General features: G+C 45.4%; 1 protein-coding gene and 1 long non-coding RNA gene across 3 annotated transcripts in view; one reads left to right on the top strand and one right to left on the bottom strand.

The window, feature by feature from the left end:
• The window catches only part of SH3BGR (SH3 domain binding glutamate rich protein), a 63,800-nt gene that overhangs the window by 19,181 nt on the left and 27,077 nt on the right, over positions 1-17,542 (bottom strand). Inside the window, exon 4 of one of the 2 annotated variants that reach the window (XM_073584690.1) lies at positions 10,943-11,002. The exons of the other annotated variant lie outside the window; for it this stretch is intronic. Coding sequence (XP_073440791.1) covers positions 10,943-11,002 — 60 coding nt within the window. The remainder of the gene's footprint in view (positions 1-10,942; positions 11,003-17,542) is intronic. 2 annotated transcript variants of the gene reach the window in all.
• LOC141097485 (uncharacterized) overlaps positions 1-17,542 on the top strand; it is a 159,143-nt gene that overhangs the window by 116,210 nt on the left and 25,391 nt on the right. The gene's annotated exons all lie outside the window — the stretch shown is intronic.

Below are 17,542 nucleotides of genomic sequence, written 5' to 3'. Positions count from 1 at the left end.
TGAGTGGGGATGGAGTTAATGTGTAGTGGGGTTACTGTGTGGGGGGTTAAAGAGTGGGGATGGGGTTACTGTGTGGGGGGGTTAAAGAGTGGGGATGGGGTTAATGTGTAGTGGGGTTAATAAGTGGGGATGGGGGTTACTGTGTGGGGGGGTTAAAGAGTGGGGATGGGGGTTACTGTGTGGGGGGTAATGAGTGGGGATGGGGTTAATGTGTAGTGGGGGGGTTAATAAGTGGGGATGGGGTTACTGTGTGGGTGGGGATGGGGGTTACTGTGTGGGGGGTTAATGAGTGGGGATGGGGTTAATGTGTAGTGGGGTTACTGTGTGGGGGGTTAAAGAGTGGGGATGGGGTTACTGTGTGGGGGGGTTAAAGAGTGGGGATGGGGTTAATGTGTAGTGGGGTTAATAAGTGGGGATGGGGGTTACTGTGTGGGGGGGTTAAAGAGTGGGGATGGGGTTAATGTGTAGTAGGGTTAATAAGTGGGGATGGGGGTTACTGTGTGGGGGGGTTAATGAGTGGGGATGGGGTTAATGTGTAGTAGGGTTAATAAGTGGGGATGGGGGTTACTGTGTGGGGGGGTTAATGAGTGGGGATGGGGTTAATGTGTAGTGGGGGTTAATAAGTGGGGATGAGGTTACTATGTGGGGGGGTTAAAGAGTGGGGATGGGGGTTACTGTGTGGGGGGGTTAAAGAGTGGGGATGGGGGTTACTGTGTGGGGGTTAATGTGTGGGGATGGGGTTAATGTATAGTGGGGGGGTTAATAAGTGGGGATGGGGTTACTGTGTGGGGGTAAAGAGTGGGGATGGGGGTTACTGTGTGGGGGTAAACAGTGGGGATGGGGGTTAATTTGTGTGGGGTTAATGAGTGGGGATGGGGGTTAATGTGTGGGGGGTTAATGAGTGGGGATGGGGGTTAATGTGTGGCAAGTTAATGAGTGGGGATGGGGGTTATTGAGTGGGGATGGAATTAATTTGTGGAGGGTTAATGAGTGGGGATGGAATTAATGTGTGGGGGATTTGGGAGTATGGACGGGGGGGTTAATGAGTGGGGATGGAATTAATGAGTGGGGATGGGGGTTATTGTTTGAGGGGGTTAATGAGTAGGGATGGGGTTAATATGTGTGGGATTTGGAGTGGGGGGTACATAATGTGTGGGGGGATTTGGGAGTGGGGATGGGGGGTTATTTAATGTGTGTGAGGGATTTGGAGTGTGGATGGGGGGGTATTTAATGTGTCTGAGGGATTTGGAGTGGGGATGGGGGGGATTTAATGTGTGTGGGGTTATTTGAGGACACAGAGTATGTATGAGGAAACAGTATGGGGGTTGGGTGCAGACAGTATGGGGAGCGAACGGGTTAATGTATGTGGACACAGTATGGGTAATCAGGGGTATGTGTGAGCAGACAATATAGAGAGTGAGGGGGTAAATATATGAGGAGACAGTATGGTGAACAGAGGGATGTTAGAGGAAGGAGGGGAATAGTGTGAGGCGACAGTGTATTGCAGATATTTTTATTTAGGAGCATTATAATGACACTTCTATCTTTAAGGGCATCGTGTGGAGATTTGCTGCAGAAGACCAGAGAAGATGGAAGTCTGCAGAGACGGCTGTGGATGAGAAAACTCATCATGGGGTCTAGAAGAAAAGGTGACTGACTGAAGAGACGACGTCATCTATAAGGTACCTGGATGTAAATGTCACTTGTGATACTGACTAATTCTCATGTTTTTATTTGTTAGGAGCATTAAAGGGGTTGTCCAGGTCTGTGGAGAGTCTGGAGTCATTCTATGTGACTGCAGACTTCTGAATTCTCACAGTGCTCACTGCACACTGTCAGGATTCTCTCGTGCCGGTAATTGACATACATGTGGTCACATGCTGACTAGACATGTGTGGCCTCACTCAATGAAAATGAATGGAGCGAGGCCGGGCACGTCTAGTCGGAATGTGGCCAGAGGTATATAAATCACATACTTGTGGTGACATGACTGTACATCGGCAAGGGAGAATCCTAAAAGTGTGCAGTGCATTCGTTGTGAGAATTCAGAAGCTGCAATGTCAGGATTCAGCTCTGCAGCTTCCAGTAGTCATCACACGGACACTTCACTCATATGCGATTTTCATACTTGACAATGAGCTTCTCATCCTGCTTTCAGTTTTTTACTGAACATTGAGAGCATTAGGGAGAGCAGCTCGTGGGTACATAGCTTAGAGTGCAAGTCGCATATGTACTTGGTGTGTGGGGGAGGCGCCAAACCAAATTCTTGCCCCGGGTGCCAGGAAGCCTAGATACGCCTCTGGTATGATAGCCCTTGTTCCCCCCATATATACAGTATGATGGCCCCAGTTCCCCCATATATATAGTATGATGGCCCTAGTTCCCCCATATACATAGTATGATGGCCCTTGTTCCCCCATATATATATACAGTGGGGCAAAAAAGTATTTAGTCAGTCAGCAATAGTGCAAGTTCCACCACTTAAAAAGATGAGAGGCGTCTGTAATTTACATCATAGGTAGACCTCAACTATGGGAGACAAACTGAGAAAAAAAAAATCCAGAAAATCACATTGTCTGTTTTTTTTTCCCTTTATTTGCATATTATGGTGGAAAATAAGTATTTGGTCAGAAACAAAATTTCATCTCAATACTTTGTGATATATCCTTTGTTGGCAATGACAGAGGTCAAACGTTTTCTGTAAGTCTTCACAAGGTTGCCACACACTGTTGTTGGTATGTTGGCCCATTCCTCCATGCAGATCTCCTCTAGAGCAGTGATGTTTTTGGCTTTTTGCTTGGCAACATGGACTTTCAACTCCCTCCAAAGGTTTTCTATAGGGTTGAGATCTGGAGACTGGCTAGGCCACTCCAGGACCTTGAAATGCTTCTTACGAAGCCACTCCTTCGTTGCCCTGGCGGTGTGCTTTGGATCATTGTCATGTTGAAAGACCCAGCCACGTTTCATCATCAATGCCCTTGCTGATGGAAGGAGGTTTGCACTCAAAATCTCACGATACATGGCCCCATTCATTCTTTCATGTACCCGGATCAGTCGTCCTGGCCCCTTTGCAGAGAAACAGCCCCAAAGCATGATGTTTCCACCACCATGCTTTACAGTAGGTATGGTGTTTGATGGATGCATCTCAGTATTCTTTTTCCTCCAAACACGACAAGTTGTGTTTCTATCCTCTCTTGCTGACAACTTTATCTTCCAAAAGGTAAAGGAGAAAACAAGGGGAACTGCTACCTTGGATCTAATCCTTATAAACAGGGAGGAAATGGTTGAGGAGGTAAAAGTGGCTGGGACCCTAGGAGGTAGCGACCATGCTATTTTAGAATTTTGGATAACTAGAGGCGGAAGACCTGTGAAGACTCAGACGTCAAGGTTAGATTTCAGAAAGGCAGATTTTAAGGGATTCAGAAAGAGAATTGGAGGGATCCAATGGCTGGATATCCTTAAAGACAAAAATGTCCAGGAAGGATGGGAAATCTTGAAAAATGAAATTCTCAAAGCACAGTTGTTAACAATTCCGAAAAGAGGGAAGAATAGGAAGCATTTAAGGAAACCAGGATGGATGAACACAGAACTTAAGCACATGCTAAAAAGGAAGCAAAAAATGTTTATAAAATGGAAAGAAGGAGGCATATCTAAAGAAGAATATAATGCTGTCTGCAGAACCTGCAAGGCACAAATCAGATTATCTAAAGCTGAAAATGAATTGAGGCTTGCAAGAGATGTCAAAAGCAATAATAAAGGATTTTGGGGATATGTCAAAAGTAAAAGAAAAGTCAAAGATGCTATAGGATTTTTACAGGATGAAAATGATGAAATGGTAAGACAGGATGTTGAGAAGGCTGAACTTTTAAATTCCTATTTTGCATCTGTTTTCTCTCAGAAAGGAAATGTAACATCAACTGTTATTCACTGTCCTATTAAGGGAATAGAAGAATCCAGGATATCTATAAACAGAAAGATAGTGAGGAAACACTTAGCTAAACTAAATGTATTCAAGTCTCCAGGTCCAGATGAATTACACCCCAGAGTACTGAAGGAGATAGCAGAAGAAATTTTTGAACCCCTCTCCATAATCTTTGAAAATTCTTGGAGAACAGGAGAAGTGCCAGAAGACTGGAGAAGAGCAAATGTTGTTCCTATCTTCAAAAAGGGGAAGAAGGTGGACCCAGGCAACTATAGGCCGGTGCGTCTGACTTCTATACCAGGAAAGATCTTTGAACAAATTATTAAACAACATGTATGTCAATACCTGGATAAGAATGAAGTGATTAAACAGAGTCAGCATGGGTTTGTAACTAATAAGTCATGTCAGACTAATTTAATTTCCTTCTATGATGGTATTACTGATTGGGTGGATCAAGGAAATGCTGTAGATATAGTATATCTTGACTTCAGCAAAGCATTTGACAAAGTCTCTCATACAATCCTTATTGAAAAAATGACTAAGTATGGAATGGACAAGGCAACTGTTAGGTGGATTCATAACTGGCTTAGTGATCGGACCCAAAGAGTGGTCGTAAATGGCTGCACATCCAGTTGGAAGAATGTCTCAAGTGGGGTACCACAGGGCTCTGTCCTGGGCCCTGTATTGTTCAACATCTTTATCAACAATTTAGATGAAGGAATTGAGGGTAAACTGATTAAATTTGCTGATGACACAAAGCTAGGAGGGATAGCTAATACTAGAGAAGAGAGAGAGAGGATTCAAAAAGATTTAAATAAACTGGAGAAGTGGGCAGCAACTAACAGAATGGTTTTTAACAGGGAGAAATGCAAAGTACTACATCTGGGCAATAAAAATGAAAAAAGCATATATAGAATGGGAGGAATAGGGCTAAGTGACAGCACATGTGAAAAAGACTTGGGTATACTAATAGATCACAGACTGAATATGAGTCAACAGTGTGATGCAGCAGCAAAAAAGGCAAATGCAATTCTAGGATGTATTAACAGAAGCATACAGTCTAGATCACGTGAAGTAATTATTTCCCTCTACTCCTCTTTGGTCAGACCTCATCTGGAATATTGTGTCCAATTTTGGGCACCACATTTTAAAAAAGACATCAACAAACTGGAGCAAGTTCAGAAAAGAGCGACCAGAATGGTGACCGGTCTGCAAACCCTGTCTTATGAGGAAAGGTTGCAGGATTTGGGAATGTTTAGTTTGCAAAAGAGAAGACTGAGAGGAGACTTAATAGCTGTCTACAAATATCTAAAGGGCTGTCACATTGTAGAAGGATCAACTTTATTCTCATTTGCACAAGGAAAGACTAGAAGCAATGGGATGAAGCTGAATGGGAGGAGACACAGATTAGATATTAGAAAAAACTTTTTGACAGTTAGAGTGATCAATGAGTGGAACAGGCTGCCACGAGAAGTGGTGAGTTCTCCTTCAATGGAAGTCTTCAAACAGAGGCTGGACAGACATCTAACTGGGATGATTTAGCGAATCCTGCTTTGAGCAGGGGGTTGGACCAGATGGCCCAGGAGGTCCCTTCCAACTCTACGATTCTATGATTCTATGATACCAAACAGTTCCAGTTTGGTTTCATCAGACCATAGGACATTCTCCCAAAACTCCTCTGGATCATCCAAATGCTCTCTAGCAAACTTCAGACGGGCCCGGACATGTACAGGCTTAAGCAGTGGGACACATCTGGCACTGCAGGATCTGAGTCCATGGTGGCGTAGTGTGTTACTTATGGTAGGCCTTGTTACATTAGTCCCAGCTCTCTGCAGTTCATTCACTAGGTCCCCCCGCGTGGTTCTGGGATTTTTGCTCACCGTTCTTGTGATCATTCTGACCCCACGGGGTGGGATTTTGCGTGGAGCACCAGATCAAGGGAGATTATCAGTGGTCTTGTATGTCATCCATTTTCTAATTATTGCTCCCACAGTTGATTTCTTCACTCCAAGCTGGTTGGCTATTGCAGATTCAGTCTTCCCAGCCTGGTGCAGTGCTACAATTTTGTTTCTGGTGTCCTTTGACAGCTCTTTGGTCTTCACCATAGTGGAGTTTGGAGTCAGACTGTTTGAGGGTGTGCACAGGTGTCTTTTTATACTGATAACAAGTTTAAACAGGTGCCATTACTACAGGTAATGAGTGGAGGAAAGAGGAGACTCTTAAAGAAGAAGTTACAGGTCTGTGAGAGCCAGAAATCTTGATTGCTTGTTTCTGACCAAATACTTATTTTCCACCATAATATGCAAATAAAAGGAAAAAAAACAGACAATGTGATTTTCTGGATTTTTTTTTCTCAGTTTGTCTCCCATAGTTGAGGTCTACCTATGATGTAAATTACAGACGCCTCTCATCTTTTTAAGTGGTGGAACTTGCACTATTGCTGACTGACTAAATACTTTTTTGCCCCACTGTAGTATGATGGCCCCAGCTCCCCCATATATATAGTATGATGTCCCTAGTTCCCCCATATATATAGTATGATGGCCCTTGTTCCCCCATATATATAGTATGATGGCCCTAGTTCCCCCATATATATAGTATGATGGCCCTAGTTCCCCCATATATATAGTATGATGGCCCCAGTCCAACCATATATATAGTATGATGGCCCTAGTTCCCCCATATATATAGTATGATAGCCCTTGTTCCCCCATATATATAGTATGATGGCCCTAGTTCCCCCATATATATAGTATGATAGCCCTTGTTCCCCCATATAAATAGTATGATGGCCCTTGTTCCCCCATATAAATAGTATGATGGCCCTAGTTCCCCCATATATATAGTACGATGGCCCTAGTTCCCCCATATATATATATAGTATGATGGCCCTAGTTCCCCCATATATATAGCATGATGGCCCTAGTTCCCCCATATATATATATAGTATGATGGCCCTAGTTCCCCCATATATATAGTATGATAGCCCTTGTTCCCCCATATAAATAGTATGATGGCCCTTGTTCCCCCATATAAATAGTATGATGGCCCTAGTTCCCCCATATATATAGTACGATGGCCCTAGTTCCCCCATATATATATATAGTATGATGGCCCTAGTTCCCCCATATATATATAGTATGATGGCCCTAGTTCCCCCATATATATATAGTATGATGGCCCTAGTTCCCCCATATATATAGCATGATAGCCCTTGTTCCCGCATATAAATAGAATGATGGCCCCAGTTCCCCCATATATATAGTATGATAGCCCTTGTTCCCCCATATAAATAGTATGATAGCCCCAGTTCCCCCATATATATAGTATGATGGCCCTAGTTCCCCCATATAAATAGTATGATGGCCCTAGTTCCCCCCATATACTGTATATATAGTATGATGGCCCCAGTTCCCCCATATATATAGTATGACGGCTCCACAGTCAGTTCATGTAAAAAATAATGAAGTTTATACTCACCTCATCCAGATTCCCGCACCGCAGGGTAGTGACTAGGTTGGAGTTGATATTTTGAGGGAATGATGTCACCGGAAGGGGCGGAGTCTCCTTCAGTCCAGATATCTAGATTGGAGTGGCTAAAATGAGATCACAAAAAATCACCTCCGATCTAGACGCAACCCTGCTGCCAGCCGCATCACAGTACAGTACAGACACGGCCGTGCGCAGTTTGCCGTGAGTTACCATCAGGCGGCCAGTCCTGAACAGTTGCTGGGTGAGTGGCCCGGGGGGGGGGCATTTGCCTCCCTGTCCACCAGCCCAGCCCGCCCCTGCTAAGAAGAGTACAACTAATCTCAAAGTGTTCTTCAACTATATCAATAGTAAAAGAATCAAAAGTGAAAGTGTAGGCCCATTAAAAAATTGTGAGGAAAGAATGGTTGTAGATGATGAGGAAAAAGCTAATATATTAAACACCTTCTTCTCCACGGTAGTCACGGTGGAAAATGAAATGTTAGGTGAAATTCCGAGAGACAAAGAAAACCCCTATATTAAGGGTCACCAATCTAACCCAAGAAGAGGTGTGGAACCGGCTAAGTAAGATAAAAATAGATAAATCTCCGGGTCCGGATGGCATACACCCACGAGTACTAAGAGAACTAAGTAATGTAATAGACAAACCATTATTTCTTATATTTAGGGACTCTATAGTGGCAGAGTCTGTTCCACAGGACTGGCGCATAGCAAATGTGGTACCAATATTCAAAAAGGGCTCTAAAAGTGACCCTGGAAATTATAGGCCACTAAGTCCTATTGTTGGTAAAATATGTGAAGGGTTTCTGAGGGATGTTATTCTGGATTATCTCAATGAGAATAACTGTGTGACTCCATATCAGCATGGGTTTATGAGGAATCGCTCCTGTCACGCCAATCTAATCAGTTTTTATGAAGAGGTAAGCTATAGACTGGACCAAGGTGAGTCATTGGATGTGGTATATCTTGATTTTTCCAAAGCGTTTGATACCGTGCCACACAAGAGGTTGGTACACAAAATGAGGATGCTGGGTCTGGGGGAAATGTGTGTAAATGGGTAAGTAACTAGCTGAGTGATAGAAAGCAGAGGGTGGTTATAAATGGTATATTCTCTAACTGGGTCGCTGTGACCAGTGGGGACCGCAGGGGTCGGTGTTGGGACCTATTCTCTTCAACATATTTATTAATGATCTGGTAGAAGGTTTGCACAGTAAAATATCGATATCTGCAGAAAATACAAAACTATGTAAAGCAGTCAATACAAGAGACGATAGTATTCTGCTACAGATGGATCTGGATAAGTTGGGAACTTGGGCAAAAAGGTGGAAGATGCAGTTTAACAATGATAAATGTAAGGTTACACATATGGGAAGAAGGAATCAATATCACCATTACACACTGAACGGTAAACCACTGGGTAACTCTGACATGGAGAAGGACTTGGGGATCCTAGTTAATGATAAATTTACCTGGAAAAGCCAGTGCCAGGCAGCAGCTGCCAAGGCAAACAGGATCATGGGGTGCATTAAAAGAGGTCTGGATACACATGATGAGAGCATTATACTGCCTCTGTACAAATCCCTGGTTAGACCGCACATGGAGTACTGTGTACAGTTTTGGGCACCGGTGCTCAGGAAGGATATAATGGAAATAGAGAGAGTACAATGGAGGGCAACAAAATTAATAAAGGGGATGGGGGAACTACAATACCCAGAGAGATTAGCAAAATTAGGATTATTTAGTCTAGAAAAAAGATGACTGAAGGGCGATCTAATAACCATGTATAAGTATTTCCGAGGATCTGTTTATACCAAGGAAGGTGACGGTCACAAGGGGGCATTCTCTGCGTCTGGAGGAGAGAAGGTTTTTCCACCAACATAGAAGAGGATTCTTTACAGTTAGGGCAGTGAGAATCTGGAATTCCCTGCCTGAGGAGGTGGTGATGGCGAACTCAGTCGAGGGGTTCAAGAGAGGCCTGGATGTCTTCCTGGAGCGTAACAATATTGTATCTTACAGTTATTAGGTTCTTTAGAAGGACGTAGATCTGGAGATTTATTCTGACGGAATATAAGCTGAACTGAATGGACAAATGTCTTTTTTGGCCTTGCTAACTATGTTACTATGAATCATAACAGCAGAATGGTTGCCCTAAAAGGGGGTCTGGTGCTTGAGATCATTATCAAGGTTACCTCCAAAAGGAATCAAGAGCTGACATCATTGCTTTGCATTAAAAGTGCTTTAGAGTCAAGGACATTGCTGCTTGTAAGATTGCCCCTAAATAATTTCTCAGATCAAAGACTTTAACGAGAAAGGTTTAATTGCTGTGAAGAAGGTTTTAGGGGGCCCAAGAGAGTCCAGTAAGTGCCAAGACCGTCTCCTAAAGGGGATCCAGCTTTGACATTGGTTTTTATTTTTTACTCATTTTTATAGCGCCCTTAGTTCCACAGCACTTTACAGACATTATCATCACTGTCCCCGATGGGGCTCACAATCTAAATTCCCTATCAGTATGTCTTTGGAATGTGGGAGGAAACCCACGCAAACATGGGATAACATACAAACTCCTGGCAGATGTTGTCCTTGGTGGGATTTGAACCCAGGACTCCAGTGCTGCAATGCTAACCACTGAGCTACTGTGATTCAAAACAAGTGTAGAGCTTGCTCAGGAATGGCAGCAGGCAGGTCGCAGAGCATGCGCATTGAGATGAAGGCTTCTAGAGACTGTCAAAAAAGGACAGCCAAGAAGCCACTTCGCTGTAAGAAAAAATATCAAGATCAGATTGACATTCTGCAGAGAGTACAGAGACCAGAGTGCAGAGGACGGGGGTAAAGTTATTTTGTTTGATGAAGTCCCCATCAGACTGTTCGGAACATCTTGAAAAATGATTGTCTAGAGAAGAAAAGGTGCAAGCAACCATTGGTCATGTGTCTGCCAACAGTAAAGCATCCAGAGACCATGATGTGTGGGGGTTGCTCTTCCATGGAGAAGGCTCATTGCCATGAATAAAGAATATGACCTACAAATCGTCTTCTCCCAACAATCAGGAGAGCATGTCACAAGGCAAATGTCAGAACTAAGTGGCTCAGTGAACAAAACATTGAAGTTTAGGTTCATGGTCTGGAAACTCCCAAAATCTCAATCTCTTTGAAAATTTGTGATCAATCAACAAAATGGATAAACCAAAACACAGAAATTGTGATCAACTCCAAGCACTGATGAGGCAAGAACAGGCGGACATCAGTCAGGCTTTGGCCCAGAAGATGATATCCAGCCGCCATGGGGAAGAGCAGAAGTCTGGAGAAATAAAGGGCAGAACTGGAAATGTTGAGTCTTTACATAAATGTTCTATGTTTGTCAATAAAAGTATAAAAGTCTTTATTATTGTACTTCAGTAACCATAGAAACATCCAAATAAAAGATGAAAAACACGGAAACCGCAAACTCTGGAAAATGAAATTTGTGTCAGTCTCAAAACTTTTGGCCACAACGTGGTCTATATGTATCTACATGTGTGTGTGTGTGTGTCTTACCTGCTTCTCTTCAGGAGGATTCGCTTCTGACAAGTCGGTCACAGCTGGGGTGTCACTAATCTGGACAGACAATATAGAACAGTCATATATAAAAGTTAAATATTAAGCACAATTCACATTTTTTCACGCCATCTTACTTCCGATGAACGCCAGGTGCCCCTCCAGGGCAGACCAACAGTCGCGCAGCAGCTGGACCCAGAAGGACAGACTGGATGGAGCAACAAGCAAAGCTTGTATCAGAGCGCCGTTGACCAAGTTCGTATCAGAGTGCAGCAGACAGTTTGTGTCAGAGTGCAGTAAGCAGTATTTACGTCAGAGTGCAGCAAGAGGGATTTGCTTCAGAGTGTAGCAGGCAGGATTAGCTTCAGAGTGCCGCAGGTAGGATTTGTACTTAGTATACTATAGGCAGGACTTGCACTGGTATGCGACCTTATACAACACAGACTGAAACAGGTAGGTTGCTCAGGCACCTCCCCAGTGGAGAGGAAGCAATATATACATAATGCCTCAAAACCATTGGCTGGGGAGGAAATAGCAAGTGCACACGCTGGCCCTTTAAGAGGGCAGGAGTAGAACATGGCCAGAGACCCGGCTGGAAGTGCTGCTGGGAGCATGCGGAGCATGAGGAAGAGAGGAACCAACTACAGCACAGGTGTGTGAACTGACATGTCGGGAACCCGGTGTGGTGCTAACAGTACCCGCCTTTACACCCCTCCTCTTCAGGCTATTGAGGAAGTGCCGGAGAAGAATCGGAGCATGAATATTCTCCTTGGGCTCCCAGGACCTCTCTTCAGGATCAAATACCTTCCAGTCAATGAGGAAGAAGGTCTTGCCTCTCACCCTTTTCATGGCCAAGATGTGCTCTACTTCAAAAATATCATCCGAGGCTGTTGGCATGGGCGTGGTACTGGGATTTTTGAAGAAGGGACTCAGGTTGACTGGCTTCTGTAGGGATACATGAAAGGAATTTGGAATCCGCAGAGAAGGAGACAGCTTCAATTTATAGGAGACCTCGTTGATTCACTTCAACACCTCGAAAGGCCCGATAAAACGAGGACCCAACTTGTAAAAGAGGATCTTCAGCCAAACGTACCTGGACGAAAGCCATACCTTGTCTCCAGGACGAAAGCACGGAGGATCCACGTGCCTCTTGTCTGGTGTCCTCCTACAACTTCAGAAAATCCTTGGAAAGGACATCTGTCGTAGGGTCATCAGAAGGAACAGTCACCGGAAGGGGAACCTCGGGTTGCCGACCAAACACAATGTAGAATGGCGACTCTCCCGAGGCTTCACCAAGTGATTGTTGTACGAGAACTCAGCCCAGGGAAGAAATTTCACCCAATCATTATGGTGGACATTGACAAAGTGTCGCAGGTACTTGCCCAGCACATGGTTGACAAGCTCCTCTTGTCCACTGGATGATAAGCCGAGGAGAAATCCAAAGCGATATCCAGATGTTTAAAGAGCGTTTGCCAGAATCTGGAAGTAAACTGCAAAGCTTGATCAGATACGATGTGGCAAGGAATTCCATGAAGGTGGAAAATATGCTTGATGAAGCTGTCAGCCAATTCAGAAGTGGACGGGAGAGCAGACAACGGGGTAAAATGCGCCATTTTAGAGAAGCGATCCACAACTACCCAGATGACGGTGCAACCCTCGGAAACTAGCAAATCCGTAATGAAGTCCATTGCTATGTGCTGCCAAGGAACCGATGGTACGGGTAACAGCAGGAGAGAACAGTTAGGAAGTCAACCAGGACCTTTATTGCGGGCACAAGTCAGACAGGCAGCCACATTAGTATAGATCTCCCTCCTCATGGATGGCCACCAGTAATGACGAGAAATGAATTGTAATGTCTTCCTTTGTCCCGCGTGACCAGCCACCTTGGACGAGTGACCCCATCTTGGAGGTCTCGATGATAAATTGAGGTTCCTCCTCTTGCTCCCCAGACAGCAATGAGCAAGAGAGGGCATCAGCTCTGACATTCTTGTCACCGGATCGGAAATGCAAAAGAAAGATACAGCAGGCAAAAAACAAAGACCACTGGGCTTGGCAAGGATTAAGTCTCTGAGCGGACTGGAGATATGCCAGGGTCTTATGGTCCATGTAGATCCCTACTGGATAAACTGCACCTTCCAGAAGGTATCGCCACTCCTCCAAAGCCATCTTAACGGCACGCAATTCTCAGTCCCCGATGGAGTAGTTACGCTCTGGAGCGGAGAAGGCCTTGGAGAAGAAGCCGCAGGACACGTACGACCCGAGGAGGACTTCTGAGTAAGAATAATTCTGGCCCCTAATGAGGATGCGTCCACCTCAAGGAAGAACTGTTTATTCAGATCCGGACGATGAAGAACGGGTGCAGTGGAGAAGAACCGTTTGAGAGAGTGGAAAGCCTCTTCAGCCTCGGGAAACCAGTTTTTTGGATCGGCTCCCTTTCAGGTCATGGCAGAGATGGGAGCAGTCAGAGTGGAGAAGTGCAGAATAAATTGCCGACAATTAGTAAAGCCAAGGAATTTTTGGATTGCTTTGACTCCCACGGGCAGCGGCCATTTAAGCATGGAAGAGACCTTCTCAGGATCCATCCTGAGTCCAGTATATGAGATAATGTATCCCAAGAAAGGAAGAGAGGACTGTTCGAAAACATACGTCTCATACTTGGCGTAGCGTTGATTCTCCCCAAGACGCTGAAGAACTTGCCGAACTTCTCATCTGTGGGAGGCCAGATCCGGGGAAAATACCGGAATATCGTCCAGGTACACGACAAAGCAGGTATAAAGCAGGTCCCGGAAGATATCATTGACAAACTCTTGGAAAACGGCCAGTGCATTACTGAGACCAAAGGTCATCACTCGGTATTCATAATGTCCCGCCCTGGTGTTGAAAGCCGTCTACCATTTGTCTCCCCGGTGAATGCAGATTAGATTGTAGGCGCCTCTTAAATCTAATTTGGTGAAGATCCTGGCACCTTTTAATCGGTCAAACAACTCAGGAATCAGTGGAATAGGATATTTATTTTTCACCGTGATCTGGTTGAGACCTCGATAGTCTACACAGGGTCGTAGAGATCCATCCTTCTTAATGAAGAAAAACCTGGCCCCTGCAGGAGAGGAGGATTTCTGAATCAACCCCCTAGCCAAATTCTCCTGGATGTAGTCCGACATTGTCATGATCCCAGTGCAGGTTTTGACCTGCACGTCAGGGGTTAATGTCTTGAGCTCAGTGCAGGCTTTGACCTGCATGCCTGGGGTTAATTATTGTGGCCTCTCTTTGGTTCTGCGAGAGCTTCTTATAGCCCTGAGAAACTCCAATCCCTGTCAGTTATACTTTTGCCTTTGGCCGAGTGTGTTGACGCCTGTGTGCCTGTGCATTGCCTTCTAGCTTGCTATATGGTTCTGACCCGGTTCTGTCTTCCGTTGAGAGTTTGCCTGTTGATTCTGTACTGCGCTAACCTCTCTGTGTATGACTCATTGCCTGTGACCCGACTATTCTTTGCTCGCCCCTTTTGTACTTTGCAGCTATATCCGTGTATGACTCATTGGCTACGTCCTGACTATCCGTTCTGTCTAAACCCCTGGTTTTGTCGTGCTATCTCGTGCTTTGACCCCGGCATGATCTGTTTACATCCCTGTCTATGCCCCTTGGTAACTTTGTCCTGTCGTTACCCTGCTAGGAGTTTTCCTGCAGCTCCTAGCTCTCTGAGGTCTAGGCCACGCCCCCAGCAGTCACGTGCTTCAGGTCCTGTTGGTCTGAAGCACGCACCTTCTCTGCTGCTGCCCGCTCCACAGGTATCTCTGAGCACAGTTTGTCTTACTCAGGACACGTGCACTGTCTCAGTGAGCAAGTGCAGTGCGGTGTTCCTGACATTATAACTGACCGTGAACTTTTTTTTTTTCTCCTCACTTCTGCAGCATGGACCCAATGCATGCTTTATCTGAGCAGGTGAAATGCTTGCCTCAGTCACTGCAGAAGCTAAGTTTGGAACACCAAGCTCTTGCCCAGTCCCAACGGCAGGTTGCGGACTCGGTTCAGGGGGCGCTTTCCGCAGGCTTTCAGCAGATGGGGAATAGAGATGTCATTTTAGTCCCACCCGAATCTCCGGTTAAATTGCCAGATACGTTTGCTGGTAACAAAAACGAATTTAGAGCATTTAAGGAGGGTTGTAAGCTCTTATTCTCCTTGATACCCCGCTCCTCTGGGGATGAGAAACAGAGAGTGGGGGTGGTTATGTCCCTGCTTAGAGGGGCTCCGCAAGCCTGGACATTTTCTCTTTCCTCTTCTGCCCCGGAGAGAATGACTGTGGATGTGTTTTTTGAGGACTTAGGGCATATTTACGATGAGCCGGATAGAATGCGTTTGGCTGAGGACAAGGAGATGAGTGTCTGTCAGGGCAAGAACTCGGCTGAATGGTTCTGTTCTGAATTTAGGCGTTGGGCAGCTGAAATTGCCGCCCTTCAGGGGTTGTTCCGTAGAGGCCTGTGTGAACGTCTGAAGGATGCCCTGGCACTTCATCCTCCATCTGACTCCCTGGAGGATGCCATGACCCAAGCGGTTCGTATGGATCGCAGACTGCGGGCAAGAGGGGTTATGCAACTCGAAACATCATTATTCTCCAGTGGAGGTGGAACCCGGACTCCTCCTGTGGCTATGGAGGTGAGCACTGTCACCTGTGAGAAGGAAAGAAGAGCAGTTGTGCTTCTATTGTGGTGAATCTGGACATTGGAAGAAGGACTGCCCCTCCTGTCCGTCATCCTCCAAGATGGCGGGAAACGACTAGGTAGTAGTCGAGGAGGCTACCCAGACCTTCAGGTATCTTTTTCTTCACTTGCAAAAATTGTGCTTCAGGTGGAACTGGAACTTGGTGATGGTCCTGTTCAGACTACCACCTTTGTTGACTGTGGCTCTGCTGTTAACCTGATTGATGCCCAGATTATGACTCTTAATAAGATAGGGACAGTCAGGCTTCAGGATCCTGTTAAACTTGTGGCAATTAACTCGTCCTCTCTTACCCGGGATGGTATCTGTTTCAGGTCTGAACTTTTTTCTCTGAAAGTGGGTCCCACTCATGTGGAAAAATTAACTTGTCTTGTGTTAGATAACTTGCCTGCAGGACTGGTACTGGGGATGCCTTGGCTACAACGCCATAATCCTACCATTGATTGGGTGATGGGGGAGATCACTCAATGGGGATGCAAAGATAAATGTTGTAACCTGGAGCCTCTTGTTAACTCTGTTAAAACCGTATCTGTGTCGTCTGTCGGTCTGGAAGGTATTCCGGAGTACCTGAAAGATTTCAAAGACGTGTTTTCCGAAAGTGAGGCTGAAGCGCTGCCACCACATAGATCCTACGATTGTGCCATTGATTTAGTACCCAGAGCCAAGCTACCTAAGGCTCAATTGTTCAATTTGTCTGGGCCTGAGCGCCAAGCCATGAAGGAGTACATAGCTGAGAGTCTCCGCAAAGGGCATATCAGGCCTTCTGTGTCACCCGTGGCAGCAGGATTTTTCTTTGTGAAGAAGAAAGATGGTGGTTTGCGGCCGTGCCTTGACTTTCGGGAACTTAACAAGATAACGGTTAGGAACACTTACCCGCTTCCCCTCATCCCAGACTTATGTAACCAGTTATCTGGGGCCCAATGGTTCTCCAAGTTAGATCTCCGGGGGGGCCTACAATCTGATAAGGGTTCGGGAAGGGGACGAGTGGAAAACTGCGTTCCTCAAATCAGAAGGACTCTTTGAAAACCTGGTAATGCCGTTTGGGTTAACTAATGCACCCGCTATTTTCCAGAATTTTATCAATGTTGTGTTTTCTGACCTGATAGGCCGTTTTGTTATCATTTATTTAGATGACATTTTGGTGTATTCCCTGGACAGCCAATCTCACTTGCAACATCTACAGACAGTTCTCCAGAGACTCAGGGAGAACCACTTGTTCGCTAAATTGGAAAAGTATTCATTTTTTGTACAGGAACTGTCTTTTTTGGGGCTGATTGTGTCCTGTGAGGGGTTTCGTATGGATCCTAAGAAGGTGCTGGCGATCACTGACTGGGTTCAGCCTCGAGATCTCAAGGGGCTCCAGCGCTTCTTAGGATTTGCGAACTATTACCGGAGATTCATTAAATGTTTCTCACAAGTGGTTAAACCACTCACGGATCTCACCCGGAAGGGGGCTGATGTAAAAAATTGGTCTGTACTCGCTAAGGAGTGCTTCTCAGCTCTTAAGAAATGCTTCATGTCCGCCCCGGTGTTGGTCCAACCAGACCCATCCTGTAACGTCCGTCTGCGGTTCTGGGCTGCAGCCAGGCAACACCCCGAGAAACACTGATACCCTTTACCCCTATACAGGGATCTGGATTTACAACAGAGCCCAGGAGGTACTGTCTGAATAGGAGCAGCGGCCAGAGCAGGACGGTCGTCAGAGTGAAGTACAAAAACGGCAGGCAATAGCAGAGTCAATTTCAGGCCAAGGTCAGAGTCAAAAACCAGGAGGGCGGCAGAGGTACAGAATCGTTAGGAAGTAGCAGAGTCAGAATATCCAGGCCAAGGTCACAAACCAGGAGAGTAGCAGAAGTACAGAATCGTCAGGCAAAAGAGGGGTCAGAA

This window comes from Dendrobates tinctorius, unplaced genomic scaffold (genome assembly GCF_039654945.1).
Source record: "Dendrobates tinctorius isolate UK_male_01 unplaced genomic scaffold, ASM3965494v1 ptg000084l, whole genome shotgun sequence".
Lineage (NCBI taxonomy): Eukaryota > Metazoa > Chordata > Amphibia > Anura > Dendrobatidae > Dendrobates > Dendrobates tinctorius.
This window is presented reverse-complemented; position numbering and strand designations above follow the sequence as displayed.